This window comes from Mobula hypostoma, chromosome 10, assembly GCF_963921235.1.
Source record: "Mobula hypostoma chromosome 10, sMobHyp1.1, whole genome shotgun sequence".
NCBI classification, from domain to species: Eukaryota; Metazoa; Chordata; class Chondrichthyes; order Myliobatiformes; family Myliobatidae; genus Mobula; species Mobula hypostoma.
The window spans coordinates 60,471,885-60,488,124 of NC_086106.1; the positions used below are offsets into that span (position 1 = coordinate 60,471,885).

Genomic DNA, 16,240 nt, shown 5'->3' on the forward strand with positions numbered 1-16,240 from the left:
ATAAAGTATAAAGTATTTCAGTGCAAGACAGGGAAGATATCTTCAAATTACAGAATATTTCTGTTTGTCTAAAATTAAGGAACAGTAGAGATGTGATAAGATTTCATTATTGGTCACCATCCAGTGTAAAAGATGTTGAGGAATGGATTTTCAGGAAAATGACACAGTATGCAAAATACAAGATGATAATGGGGGATTTCTATTCCCCAAATATGGACCTTGATAACAATAAGGGGCCAGAAAGGGAAGGTGTTTCAGCAGGTAACACACATCAAAGTTGCTAGATATTCCTCCCTTACCACCATTCAGGGCCCCAAACAGTCCTTCCAGGTGAGGCGACACTTCACCTGTGAGTCGGCTGGGGTGATATACTGCATCCGGTGCTCCCGATGTGGCCTTATTGGCGAGACCCGACGCAGACTGGGAGACCGCTTTGCTGAACATCTACGCTCTGTCCGCCAGAGAAAGCAGGATCTCCCAGTGGCCACACATTTTAATTCCACATCCTATTCCCATTCTGACATGTCTATCCACGGCCTCCTCTACTGTAAAGATGAAGCCACACTCAGGTTGGAGGAACAACACCTTATATTCCGTCTGGGTAGCCTCCAACCTGATGGCATGAACATCGACTTCTCTAACTTCTGCTAATGCCCCACCTCCCCCTCGTACCCCATCCGTTATTTATTTATATACACACATTCTTTCTCTCACTCTCCTTTTTCTCCCTCTGTACCTCTGACTATCCCCTTGCCCATCCTCTGGGTTCCCCCCCCCCCGCCCACTTGTCTTTCTTCCCGGACCTCCTGTCCCATGATCCTCTCATATCCCTTTTGCCAATCACCTGTCCAGCTCTTGGCTCCATCCCTCCCCCTCCTGTCTTCTCCTATCATTTTGGTCTCCCCCTCCCCCTCCCACTTTCAAATTTCTTACTAACTCTTCTTTCAGTTAGTCCTGACGAAGGGTCTCGGCCTGAAATGTCGACTGTACCTCTTCCTAGAGATGCTGCCTGGCTTGCTGCGTTCACCAGCAACTTTGATGTGGGTTGCTTGAATTTCCAGCATCTGCAGAATTCCTGTTGTTTGTGTTTCAGTAGGTCTTGGTTGTGAGAAATAGGTCAGGTCAAATGGAGGAAGTGTCAGTGGTGAGCATCCAGGAAACCTATATCAATGATCAACCTACATAAAGTTCAAAATAGCAATGGAAAAGAATGCAGAACACTCCAACTGGAAAAGAGCCATTTACATTTGGATGTGATAGATCTGGCCTGGATAAATTGAATTAAAGCTTGGCAGGGAAAAGTAAAACTTCGAAGTTCAGCTGTACTGTATGCACATTCCCACAACAGAATTCAAACCAGAGCAAGATCATAAATGTAGACGATAAAAGAGTAGAATTACATGAGAACATATGACAGCTGCTGAGTTTATAGAGATGTGAACCAGGTTGCTTACATGTGTTCAGAGTAATAATAAATAATAAAGTTATGAGAGACAGAAGTGAGCATGACCAAAGGTGACAGCAAATGTAAAATGGAAACGGAATCAGACAGTTTTTTGGAGGGGTAGACAAAGGCAGAGATTGAGGCTGAGGATAGTAAGTGGAGACACAGGAGGTGCGAGAGCTGGAAATACGAGTGGGAGAAATCCGAAGTACCCAAAGAAATCCCCACGGGTACCACAAACATGCAAACCACACAGATGTCAAGATGAAAGTGGTGTTATGAGACAAAGGCTTTCATGGGAAAACTGCAAATAACAAGAAAGGGTTCTTGAGTAAATTGTTGTGCCTCTAGGTACTAATGAATTTAATGCTGGAGTGTACAAGCAATGTCTGATGCCTGATAGTTGCTTTAATTTTCCAAAGTTCCTTAGGTTTGGGAAAGGGTTCATCAGAGTGGCAAGTAACAAATTTCATTTATTCAAATGCGACAGAGGGGGGAAACAAAGCAGGAACCTAAAGGCCAGTCAGCTTACTGTCCATCATGGGAAAGCATCATTAAATGTGTTATAGGATGCCACTTAGAAAGTAATGAGGCAAAGTCAACATAGTTTTGTGATTAGAAATGTTCAACAAATTAATTGGAATTCTTTGAAAAAGTATTGTAGATAAATGAGAATGACATTTGTACAGTATCAGAAGTCATTTTTATAAGGTGCTGCATCCAAGGTTCTCATAAAACTTAGAATCTCATGGTTTAGGACAGGGGTAGGCAATCTACGGCCCGCAGGCAAGATCCGGCCCGCGAAGGTATTTTGACCGGCCTGCAAGCAAATATTGAGGTACTATGCTTACCTGGCCCGTGAGCGATTTTTCCTTATTCTGAGTGTTTCACGCGACCACACTGATGGACGTGCATGGCGTCTTGTTATACTGGCCTCAGGTTCCGTTTAGATCCAAACCAAACACTGGTATACTGTATACGAATGACAGGAAGGCAGACTACCTTATTAACATGTATTAGATACTTCCCGTGCACACGCAGGTTTTCAGATGGGATTGTTGCCCATTCACATCTGTAAACAGAAACAGCGTCACTGTGTTTTAACAAGAAATCCACGCTAAAAATCCAGATATTTACATGTGCTATGACACTTGTTGAATAACTGACGTTTCGAAATAAAATTGAAGAAAAAAATTCCAATGGCAATGAATGCGAAACGCAGGAAGGTAGACACCGAGTGCCGCAATTTCCAAGACACTTGAACATTAGATTACCTCTTCATCGAGCAAGCTGGGAAACTATTTTGTCTCATTTGCCTAGAAAATGTTGCTGTGAAGAAGGTGGCAAATATCAGGCGACATTACGAGACCCGCCATAATGGAAATTTTAAAAAGGTTACTCGGCAAGCAAGGAAAGATGAAGCTGAGCGAATGAAGGCTAGTTTCAGAAAACAAATGTCATTTTTTGCCAAGAAAAGCAGTGAAAATGAAGGAAATACCCAGGCCAGCTGCGAAGTCTCAAAACGTGGACACTGCATCAGAAATTTTTCAAATGGAATTGACTGAGATGCAGTGTGATGACATATTGAGATCAAAATTTCATTCTGAAGATGTGTCAGTGCTTGACTTCTATAGAAAATATATTCATCCAAGTGGGAAGTATCCTAACTTAGTGGACCATGCAAAAAAGATGGCATCATTGTTTGCACTTATCTGTGTGAGCAATTATTTTCAAAAATGAAGCACACCAAGAACCATTTGAGAACAAGACTGACTGATGCTCATCTGGATAATGTCTTGCTCTTGGCATCAACGAGTCTGATACCCAATATTGAGAAGCTTTCAAGCAATAAACAGCATTAACTTTCACATTGATTTATCGACTGTTTGCATTAAAATTTTCTTTTTTATTATACTTAATTTACCACCATTCAATGCATCATGTTCATACGTTTTATGTTTAAAGATTCTTTGTGTCCTTTTAATAGATTCAAAAGATGCCTTGATTGAAATAAATTGCAACTAAACTGAGTTCTTTGATTACTAATTCGCCTCCTTGGTTAAGCACAAATGATTTTCTAGCATGCGTTATTCATTAATTTGTGGCAAAACATAACTAGATGTATTTAAATGGATAATTCCCATATTTCAAGTTTTTTATAGCATTTATCTGGCCCACCATCCGCTCATTAATACGTGATCCGGCCCACAGAGGCAAAAAGGTTGCCGACCCCTGGTTTAGGAGGTAGCACTTTGTGTAGGAGGTTGACTATCAACAAGCTCTTTACTAGTTGGTATGATGTAACAAATGCTTTGTTGCAGGAATTGGATCTGGCATCTAAACCTTTTACATCATGTAAATTGTCTGGACAAAGGCACTAGGAATAGTTGATAAATATGCCAAGGACACAAATATAGATAAACTGAAAGTAAGAAAAGGGTGATGGCAAAAATCCTAGCATATTAGACGATAAGACCATAAGATTTAGGAGCAGAAATTGCCATTTGGCTCATCGAGTCTGCTCCGCCATTCATTCATGGGCTGATCCACTTCATCCAGTCATCCCCACTCCCCTGCCTTCACCCTTTGGTGCCCTGGCTAATCAAGAACCTATCTATCTCTGCCTTTAATACGCCCAATGACTTGGCCTCCACAGCCACTCGTGGCAACAAATTCCACAGATTTACCACCCTCTGATTAAAGTAATTTCTCCGTATCTCAGTTCTAAAAGGATGTCCTTCAATCCTGAAGTCGTGCCCTCTTGTCCTAGAATCCCCTACCATGGCAAATAACTTTGCCATATCTAATCTGTTCAGGCCTTTTAACATTTGGAATGTTTCTATGAGATCCCCCCTCTTTCTCCTGAACTCCATGGAATACAGCCCAAGAGCTGCCAGGCATTTCTCATAGGGTAGCACTCGCATTCCTGGAATCATTCTTGCTTACAGTGTGGGAAAGATGTTTATTTTGGCAAGATAATTACAAAAACAGCATAATGTAAGTGGCAAGAGATTGCAAAGTTCAGATCTAAGATGCAGAGTTATGTGAAGTATCCAAAGGGACAATTTGAAAAGAGCTAGTATGCAGGTACAGTAAGTAATTAGGACAGCTAATAGAATCTTACTGTTTGTGGCTAGGAGAATTCAGTGGAAACTTTACTGGTGAGACAGCTTCTACAAATCTGTATATAGTATTAGTCTCCTTATTTAGGAAAGTATGTTAATATATTGGGAGTAATTTAGAAAAGGGTTTGAGAATAGACAACTTGAGTTATGAATAAAGGCTCTACCATTTAAACTTCTGATGCTCCCCCTCTTAGACACCTCTTTCTGGCCTTTTACCCTCTCTTGCCCTCTTATTTTCTGGTTGCCAATGTGATGGCAGCCACCTTGACGCCTCCATTCCTCGCATCATCTCCAATCTCACACCAAATGGTTAAGAAATGGTTTGCTCTTCCATTGGTGGAAGAGAAAACAAGTTCAATTGTACAAACCCCATTTCCAGAAAAGTTGGGATATTTTCCAGAATGCAATAAAAACAAAAATCTGTGATATGTTAATTCACGTGAACCTTTATTTAACTGACAAAAGTACAAAGAAAAGATTTTCAATAGTTTTACTGACCAACTTAATTGTATTTTGTAAATATACACAAATTTAGAATTTGATGGCTGCAACACACTCAACAAAAATTGGAACAGTGTTAAAATAAGATTGAAAAATGCACAGAATATTCAAGTAACACCGGTTTGGAAGACTCCACATTAAGCAGGTTAATTGGTAGCAGATGAGGTATCATGACTGGGTATAAAAGTAGCGTCCATCAAAGGCTCAGTCTTTGCAAGCAAGGATGGGTCGTGGCTCACCCCTTTGTGCCAAAATTCATGAGAGAATTGTTAGTCAGTTCAAAAGGAACATTTCTCAATGCAAGATTGCAGAGAATTTAGGTCTTTCAACATCTACAGTACATAATATTGTGAAAAGATTCAGAGAATTCAGAGACATCTCAGTGCATAAAGGGCAAGGTCGGAAACCACTGTTGAATGCGCCTGATCTTCGAGCCCTCAGGCGGCACTGCCTAAGAAACAGTCATGCTACTGTGACAATTATAGCCATTTGAGCTCGGGAGTAGTTCGGAAAACTATCGTCACTCAACACAGTCCGTCGCTGCATCCAGAAATGCAACTTGAAACTGTATTACTCAAGGAGGAAACCATACATCAACTCTATGCAGAAACACCTGCCAGTTCTCTGGGCCCGAGCTCATCTCAAATGGACCGAAAGACTGTGGAACAGTGTGCTGTGGTCAGATGAGTCCACATTTCAGCTAATTTTCGGAAAAAATGGGCATCGAGTTCTCCGTGCCAAAGATGAAAACGACCATCCAGATTATTATCAGTGAAAGGTGTAAAAGCCGGCATCTGTGATGGTATGGGGGTGCATCAGTGCCCACGGCATGGGTGAGTTGCATGTATGTGAAGGTACCATTGACTCTGAGGTGTATATTAGTATTTTAGAGAGACATATGTTGCCATCAAGGCGACGTCTCTTCCCGGGACGTCCATGCTTATTTCAGCAGGACAATGCCAGACCACATTCTGCACGGGCTACAACAGCGTGGCTTTGTAGACACAGAGTGCGTGTGCTTGACTGGCCTGCTGCCAGTCCAGATCTATCTCCTATTGAAAATGTATGGCGCATCATGAAGGGGAGAATCAGGCAACGGAGACCACGGACTGTTGAGCAGCTACAGTCTTATATCAAGCAAGAATGGGCAAAATTTCCAATTGCAAATCTACTACAATTAGTATCCTCAGTTCCAAAACGAATAAAAAGTGTTATTAAAAGGAAAGGTGATGTAACACAATGGTAGACATGCCTCTGTCCCAACTTTTGTTGAGTGTTGCAGCCATCAAATTCTAAATTTGTGTATGTTTACAAAATACAATTAAGTTGGTCAGTAAAACTATTGAAAATCTTTTCTTTGTACTTTTGTCAGTTAAATAAAGGTTCACGTGAATTAACATATCACAGATCTTTGTTTTTATTGCCTTTTGGAAAATATCCCAACTTTTCTAGAAATGGGATTTGTAGTTTTCAAATGGGAGCTAAGTCAGTATCTGAAAGGGAAAAGAAAGTTACAGGATTATAAGCAAAGAACAGGAGAGTGGAATGAGCTAAGTTGCTGTTGCATAAAATCAATATTGACTAGATTAGCTAAATGGGCTCCTGCCATGCTGTAACCAATTTGTAAAGATTCCCAACAGAGCATTACCTGAAAGAGAATTGTGTTTGCTGCAAAATAGACCTAAAAGAAAATGCACCTTAAAATTTCCGGTGAGAAGCAGTTAGCTTTGATTCTTTTTGATTGTATGCATGATTACCATCAAGTTACTTTGGGAAATCTAAGATCATCCTCCTTTATATTCCTCTGGGCCCATTTGTAAAATCAAGTCACGTCACAGCAGTATACCACTGGGTTTGTGGTAGAACAACAATACTTTTACTTGCTCTGGGAGTTTAATTATTTCACTTGCTTTGGTTCCCATTATTCAGGATAATTAAAAATAATCTTATTTTTAATTTATTTTTTATCGGTCAACTCCATCCAAATTATTACCAAGTACTTGTAATATTTAAATCCTTATAATGCTTTTAAATACCTCCTTAATCAGTTTATGGGCCTTGAATGTTCAATGTTGTTGAAGGATTTCTTTGTTTTTTTTCTTTTTTGATTGTAGCCACAGCTGATTTTTAAAAATTTCATTTTATAATAGGTTGCTCAGCAAATGGATTTCCCAGCTGCGCTAATAGACGATGCTGCTGACATTATTGTACGTTTGTATGAACTGTTTTTGAAATATGATGCTACTTTAATTGAAATAAACCCAATGGTGGAAGACTCATCGGGCATGGGTAAGGTAACTCTTAACATTCTGTCTTCTGGAATTCACTCACATTAAAGTACTTTCAAAGATGCTTACTAAAAAAGCAGATTCATAAAAGTAATTGAACTGTTAAGAGTTAAATTTCTGCTTCAGTGTTTTTGGAATTATTAATTGTTAAGTAAAACAGAACTCTACGTTTAATTTATTAGCTGATTATTTAATTCTAGCTCTTTTTTCAGATTTTATGTAAGGATTTTGGTAGACTAGAAAACATAATTTAGTAAGGAAGTGATTAATAAATCAGCCAAAGTGATAGAAAGATAACGAAAGAACTTAGTTTTCAGTTAAACATTTTGGAATAATGAACACTATGTATCATGCAGGATTATTACTTATTTCCATCTTCAAATAAGATTACTTTCGTTACTATCTCAAATTAAATGGTAAGCTATTGTAAAGTTACTAATCTCTAATAGGTAACTTCCTTAAAAAAAAACAGTCACTTATAGCAGGGTCCATCGTTACAAAATCCGACACTCATTGCAGGTTTATAAAGTCTAAATGACATCTGTACAGCAATAAACTGAAATAAAACAACAGAAATGGTGTTCACATTCAGCAGTTTAAATAGCATAAATACGTGGAAAGAGAAATGATTAATGTTTTAGTTTGAAGACCCCTCATTAGAATTGGGAAAAAATTTGGCTTTAGGTTCCTGAGGGGATGGAGAGAGGTGGGTTGGACAAAAGAAGTATTTTAGGTAAGGGCTACCATTGTGTGACTTTTGGTCAACACCTTACCTTTTTTTTTTGGCGTCTGCATGTGTGTGTGCGCGTCCGTGTTGATGTCTTTTTCATGGCTTTGTACAAGGCGCGGAGTGAGAGAGAGAGACTGTATGGCAGGCCACTCCTCACACAGGATATTTTCGCAGTATTTTCCCTTTATTTTACAAGGTCGAGTTGCGATCTCGACACTCAACCCGGCACAGATGGAAAGAGTACTCGGGAGCGGACCTGACTGGTTTCGAACCCGGGAACCTCCGCTCCCGGGTCCGGCGCCGATATCATTGCGCCAGTAGCTGGCCAAAAAGACAAAAGTGAAAGCAGAAACAACTGAGGGTGAAGAAGGCAAAAGAGACTGATGGGAATCCTGCTGGAGAATGTAGCAATATTTTTTCCAGAGTGGCATTCTTGAAAGACTCTCAGCAATTAACTGTCCTATCTGCCACTGAGTTTTTTTTAGAACTTTTATATGCAAATCACAGATTCATTCCTCAATAGCAACACACACAAAATGCCGGAGGAACTCGGCAGGCCAGGCAGCATCAATGGAAAGGAGTAAACAGTTGAAGTATCAGGTCAAGACCCTTCAGCAGTCCTGATGAAGGGTCTCGGCCTGAAATATCGACTGATTACTCTTCTTCGTAGATGCTGCCTGGCTTGCTGAGTTCCTCCAGCATTTTGTGTGGTTGCTTGGATTTCCAGTATCTGCAAATTTTCTCTTGTTTATTCCTCTATATGTTTCTTGTTACAATCCATTGATTGCAATAAAAGTTTTCTGATCTTGGTCATCTGACTATTGTTTGAGAATCTGCAAATTTCATGTATTTTTGTCCATTTTCTAACCTTTATGTTTTAATTTGATCATTGTTGCTTTTAAATTTTCTTTGAACTTAGGGTTAGTAAGCTTAAAATGCTGCTTACACCCGGCAGCACAGACAGGATCTGAATAGAGAGAATAAATTGATACCTCAGGTGAACATCCTTGTACAACAAACTCACAAGCTACCACAGCTACTTGACTATGTTTCTTCTCACCCTATTTCCTGTAAGGGCTGTATTCTGTTCCCACAGATTCTGTTATATCTTTTCTGACTGCTTCAGGTTTGAAACTGGTCTTTTTTCTACCTCATCCTTGAACAAAAAAGTAAACTGATGCAGAAAGTCAGCAGGAGCCAGGTGGTGAGATTCATTTGAGCGAGGGTATAGGAAAATAGGTGACCCAGTGGGTTAAGTGTGTGGGTGTCAGACAAACAGAACTGGTTCGATGACTGGGGTGGGATTATTGGAAAAAGAGAGGAGAGAACCTGGGTTGATCAGAAGGATTGAGAAAGGAACATAGAGTATGCATTGCTTACATTTGGAAAATACCATAGGTTTATAGACTACCCAGGCAAATTTTGAGGTGTTATTGTTGTATCTGTTTCTTCACCCTGTCTGGAGAAGGTCGTAGATGGACAGGCCATTTTGGGAAGAACAACTGACATGCCATACAGTTAGGACTTCTGGCCGTACCACACAGTACACAAATCTCCACAAACCATCACCTATTCTGTGCTTGGCTTGGCGAGTAATTTTTATTGATGCATATAGGAACCTGCCTGGGATTTCATTTGCTGCTTTTTGTTTAGCTGTTACAGCACAAAAAGCTCTGGAAATTTGAGAACACGTGCCCTAAAGATTCAATTGTAACAGTATGCGAATCAACCATTCAGCAACTTGGATGCCTAAATTCCAAAGGGGCTGATCCATCAGGAGTGATCTGGTTTTTAGTTCCATCATTGATATATCCACATCCGTTCTCTTGGCATTTTACTAGGCAACTTAAGGGAGGACTAGACCTGCTCTTTATCCTCCAGCCACCCTTGTCACCATTCAGATGAAGCTGTCATTTAGTGTCACTACTAATTTATTGTTCTACATTTGCAGCTCACTCAGTCAATGCAAATTCAGTGGCCACTTTTGAGAATGTTTCTCCTTGTAAGAGAATTTTATACTAGGGGTCTGTGGTTAAAAATAGGCAGTCATCCAGTTGAAATAGATCAGGTTTTATTTTGAAGCGCCATGATGCTTTGGAACTTTACATCGTAGGATAGTGGAAGCTAAATATCGAATACTTTTAAGGCAGATGTAAATAGATCTAGAAAAATGAGGAGGTGAAAGATTATTGGAAATAGGTAGGAAGACAGATTTGAGGTTAGTCAGATCACTGAATGGTAGTACAGGTACGGCCTCTAGGGGTTCACTGCTGCTAATTTGATGCTCCAGCCTGGAATTCAGCAAGTTTTATCTTTATACCTTACACTTCAAATACAGGGTTTTTTTCCAGCTATTTATTCACCTTCTTGAAACAACATGTCAACTCCAGCTTGTTATTCATTAATGCTTTATCATCTGATTTCACTTTGTTCCATTAATACCTTTGACAGTTAATCTCTCCTGCCTGCCATCTTGTCAGATACTTAATGTAATCTCCACTTTTTCTGATCTTTATAAGCTTGTTTACCTGAAACTTTTCCTCAGTTCTAACATGAGCATTGAACATAAAACTTTAATTCAAGTTCAAGTTTGATTGTCATTCGACCATATACATGAGTACAGCCAAACAAAACAGAGTTCCTATGGGGCCATGGTGCAAAATATGGAACAGCACATTTAGCATAAATAATTATAACAGAAAAAAATACAGTTACAAAAAAACAAAATTAAAAAGTAATAATAGAGTGTCCTGGCCTGTAGATTGATGGTGCATAGATGTTGTCCTGGAGCCACTTTCTGCAAGAACAGCCACAGAGCTTCCTCATATCATGCAATGCAGATGAAGACAATCCAGCTTGTCTCCCATTGAACTTTGTTCCTCGCTGTACTTATTCTGACCTGAATATTTACTACCTTTTCTGATTTATTACAAGCCTTCAGCATGTACATTTTACTTTTCGATTAGTAAATTTTTTTGGTCTGTTTTTCAGTCATGTGCATGGATGCAAAAATTACTTTTGATTCTAATGCTGCATATCGCCAAAAACAAATCTTTGAGTTGCAAGACTGGAGCCAAGAAGATGAAAGAGATCAGGAAGCAGCGAAGGCGGACCTGAACTACATTGGTCTAGATGGCAACATTGGCTGCTTGGGTAGGAAAGAATGCGGTTAGAAAAAGAAGTGATTCAGATAATTAAGAGATTATATCAGTTTGCTTCAAGTTGTTTTCTTTTATCATTCCTTCTCCTCTCTTACAATAATTTTTAATATGCTACTCATTGAAAGATGACTTATAAAGGTATCCAGTAATTTAACAAATAGTTTGTAATGTGTAAGGCAAGCCTATTATTTATGGACACTACTGAATTGTTTTGTCTACATTACAGAGTCTCATCTTTTCTTATCCTGTGTCAGAAAGTTTTCCAAAGTTCGGCCGTATACTGTTCTAGAATGGGGCATTTGGCTGGCTTTATCTGCTATCACTGTATGTGTCTTATTTGAACCTGTAATGCCAGTGGCATTGAAGAGTGACAATGGAGTTCTAAACTGTCCGAAAACAAACTGTTCAACACTGAGCATAAGTTTTGCATGGGATAGCTGCTGTCCTTGGCCTTTAGTACTCAGGCCATTGACACTAATGGATATTTTTATTTCTATCATGCAGTAGTTTCATATAAACTAACAAATGGCTGGAAACCATATGTAAACTCTCATCCTAAATTTTAATCATGCAGTAGTTTCATATAAACTTACAAACGGCTGGAAACCATATGTAAACTCTCAGCGTAATTCAGCATTTTACTCTCTCCTACTAGCTATTTGCATTCTGACCTAACTTATTTTTGGCACTTAATTTCATGATAACTGCTATTTTTAAAATTTCAAGCATATTTTTTCTTTAAAAAAATATCTCTTAGTATCACTCTTTGTGAAAGTTCTATCATTTACCCTTTAAACAGCATTTGTAACATTTCTCTACACAAAATGTCTGGTGCCTTTTGTGAATTTTGCAAAACTTGAATCTTTTTCATTCCCAATGTGATTTTAAAAATCAAAATTACTTTTCTATTATCATGTCCCAATACTTGTGCAGGTTGTTAAGTGCTTTAATTGGTTTCTATCATTGCAGTGAATGGTGCAGGACTGGCTATGGCAACAATGGATATTATAAAACTTCATGGTGGTACTCCAGCTAACTTTCTAGATGTGGGAGGTGGAGCAACTGCCCAGCAAGTTACACAAGCCTTTAAGCTAATTACTTCAGACAAAAAGGTAGGCATAAAAAATATTAAAATAAACAGGGATTTGAAATTTGAAGTTGATGACTCATGCTGAATTGTAACATCATAATTGAATATGCCCCTGGGTAATGTACTTAACTGTGTTTGGCATCACTAGCTCACTATGATGGCACCATTAAGTGGTGACTGTTTGCGTGCAGCTCTGGTGGAAACCATGAAATACTCCCATTTAATACTACTATAGCTGAAAGTCGCGGTCACAGCCATTGGTACTTCAGTAAGCAGCATTGCTTTAAAACATTTTAAAAATCTATTGATGCGGCAAATCGATGCACCTCGGACGGCAGAATCAGGTCACGAGTGCAGTTCCCCTTTAAGAAAGCAGAAGTGGGGATGCCGCACTGGTTTAGATTGAAGTACAGAGGCGTTAGACTTCCACTCCCGACTATCCTGCTGGTGAGTGTACAGTCTCTGGAAAATAAAATTCAAGACCTCAGATTAAGATTGCTGTATCAGAGGGACATCAGGGACTGCTGTGTGCTCTGCTTCACGGAAACATGATTCACACCCACCATTTCTTACGCAGCGCTGCAGCTTGATGGCTTCACCATTCTCCGTAAAGGTAGAACAGTTCAGTCTTAAAGGCAGAGAAGGTGGAGAACTGTATGCTATTTGATTAACTCATTGTGGTGCACAAATGTAGCGCTTTTGCCTCAGTCCTGCTCATCTGACCTGGATCACCTAGTGGCTAAATGCTGTCCATTTTATCTGCTGAGGGAGTTTTCTGCCATCATCCTGGTAGCAGTGTACACTTTATCTCAGGCCAACATCAGGCAGACACTGGAGGAGCTGAGCAACGTAATCAGCAGGCAAGAAACTGCGCACTCTGATGTCTTCCATATCATTGCAGGAGAATTCAACTAGGCCAGCTTGACGTAGTCTCTGAACAACTACCACTAACATATCGCTCGTGGAACCAGAGGAGCCAACACACTTGACCACTGTTTTACCATGATCAAGAACACTTAACGTGCCGTCCCACAAAAGAACAAAGAAAAGATTTTCAATAGTTTTACTGACCAACTTAATTGTATTTTGTAAACATACACAAATTTAGAATTTGATGGCTGCAACACACTCAACAAAAGTTGGGACAGAGGCATGTTTACCATTGTGATACATCACCTTTCCTTTTACTAACACTTTTTAATCGTTTTGGAACTGAGGATACTAATTGTAGTAGGTTTGCAACTGGAAATTTTGTCCATTCTTGCTTGATATAAGACTTCAGCTGCTCAACAGTCCGTGGTCTCCGTTGTCTGATTCTCCTCTTCATGATGCACCATACATTTTCAATAGGAGATAGATCTGGACTGTCAGCAGGCCAGTCAAGCACATGCACTCTATGTCTACAAAACCACGCTGTTGCAGCTTGTGCAGAATGTAGTCTGGCATTGTCCTGCTGAAATAAGCATGGACGTCCCGGGAAGAGACGTTGTTTTGATGGCAACATATGTCTCTCTAAAATCCTAATATATGCCTCAGAGTCAATGGTACCTTCACATACGTGCAACTCACCCATGCCGTGGGCAATGATGCACCCCCTTACCATCACAGATGCTGGCTTTTGCACCTTTCGCTGATAACAATCTGGGTGGTCGTTTTCATCTTTGGCACGGAGAACTCGACGCCCGTTTTTTTCCAAAAATTAGCTGAAATGTGGACTCATCTGACCACAGCACACGGTTCCACAGTCTTTCAATCCATCTGAGATGAGCTTGGGCCCAGAGAACTCGCCGGTGTTTCTGCATAGAGTTGATGTATGGCTTCCTCCTTGCGTAATACAGTTTCAAGTTGCATTTCTGGATGCAGTGACGGACTGTGTTGAGTGACAGCGGTTTTCTGAAGTACTCCCGAGCCCGGGTGGTTATAATTGTCACAGTAGCATGACGGTTTCTTAGGCAGTGCCGCCTGAGGGCTCGAAGATCAGGTGCATTCAACAGTAGTTTCCGACCTTGCCCTTTACGCACTGAGATGTCTCTGAATTCTCTGAATCTTTTCACAATATTATGTACTGTAGATGTTGAAAGACCTAAATTCTCTGCAATCTTACGTTGAGAAATGTGCCTTTTGAATTGACTACCAATTCTCTCACGAATTTTGGCACAAAGGGGTGAGCCACGACCCATCCTTGCTTGCAAAGACTGAGCCTTTGATGGACACTACTTTTATACCAAGTCATGATACCTCACCTGCTACCAATTAACCTGCTTAATGTGGAGTCTTCCAAACCGGTGTTACTTGAATATTCTGTGCACTTTTCAATCTTATTTTAACTCTGTCCCCACTTTTGTTGAGTGTGTTGCAGCCATCAAATTCTAAATTTGTGTATATTTACAAAATACAATTAAGTTGGTCAGTAAAACTATTGAAAATCTTTTCTTTGTACTTTTGTCAGTTAAATAAAGGTTCACGTGAATTAACATATCACAGATCTTTGTTTTTATTGCATTTTGGAAAATATCCCAACTTTTCTGGAAATGGGGTTTGTACAAAGCAAAACCTAGCATCATGAATGGCAGTGATGCTTCGCTCCCAGATGAGCTCAATGAGTTTTATGCGAATCCCCTTGTTATCTGATGACCCTGTAATCTCTGTCTCGGAGGCTGATGTCAGATCATCTTTCAAAAGGGTGAACCCTTGTAAGGTGTCAGGCCCTGATGGCATGCCTGGTAGGGCTCTGACAATCTCTGCCAACCAGCTGGTAGGAGTGTCCAAGCTCTCACTGCTGCAGTCGGAGGTTCCCACCTGCTTCAACAGGGCAACAATCATACCAGTGCCCAAGAAGATCGGGATGAACTGTCTCAATGATTGTCGTCCAGTGGCACTTATATCTTCTGTGATGAAGTACTTTGATTATGACTAGAGTCAACTCCTGCCTAAGCAAGGACCTTCACCTGCTGCAACATGCCTATTGTCATAATGGGTCTACAGCAGAAGTAATCTCACTGGTTCTCCTGAGCAGGGATATGTTGCAATTAATCTGAAGACTGGACAAATGATTTGGAGATTTGAGTTCAAATCTTGTGATGGAAATTGAGCTCTGTTAGTTAAATGTTGGAATTTAAGAAAAGCATGACCTCAGTCAAAAAAATCACTGGGGTGTTCATATAAACCCAACCAGTTTACTAGTGCCTTTCAGGTGAAAAATTTGTCTGGATGTGAATCCAGATCTGTGGCAATGTACTTAACACTTAACTGCCCTCCAAAGCTGGATGAACTTCAACAGCTGCACTCTGTCCTCAGCAGTTGCACTGTCACCTCATTCTTCTCATTTACCAGATTATAATTAGTAACTCCTTATTATAAATGATCTCAGTAGGTTGAATTTATAATCAGGAACTTCAACACTTTCCAGTGTAACTTCATTGTATATTTAAGATGAGTTTTTTTTAAAGGCAGAAAACTAGTGTAAAAACTGTTCCTATGAACTATTAGTTCAAGGACCAGTTGTAAAACCCTCAATATAAAAATGAGTTATTATCTGGAACTCACTACCACACCAGACGCCAATTTCACATGGAGTTCCAATAGAGTTAAGCTTCAGGTTAGCCATGCTCCAATTTAATTCTGAATAAGATTGATAGTTTCAAACTTTCTTAACTTTAAGTAAGAGCAAAGATAAATTGGTGAAACTTTATTTCTTGGTATTTTTGTTCCATGAACAACCTGCGGGGTGATTGTTCTACTTGGCTGCTTTCATTCGTATTCATGATACCAGAGTTCCTAATAATAACCCTGAAATTAAATTTGATCAGCTTTATTTCCCACGGCGGGCCTGCTGATAAGAACAAGAGATTCATTGGAAACTAATGATTTATTTGGGCTTTCAATGAATTTAAGGTTTACC

The 16,240-nt window shown here is 39.8% G+C and overlaps 1 protein-coding gene across 1 annotated transcript in view; it reads left to right on the top strand.

Annotated features, from left to right (window-relative positions):
- Positions 1 to 16,240, top strand: part of LOC134352938 (succinate--CoA ligase [ADP-forming] subunit beta, mitochondrial-like) — a 120,337-nt gene that overhangs the window by 81,525 nt on the left and 22,572 nt on the right. The window contains exons 6-8 of the mRNA XM_063060586.1: positions 7,221 to 7,359; positions 11,080 to 11,241; positions 12,219 to 12,361. Coding sequence (XP_062916656.1) covers positions 7,221 to 7,359; positions 11,080 to 11,241; positions 12,219 to 12,361 — 444 coding nt within the window. The remainder of the gene's footprint in view (positions 1 to 7,220; positions 7,360 to 11,079; positions 11,242 to 12,218; positions 12,362 to 16,240) is intronic.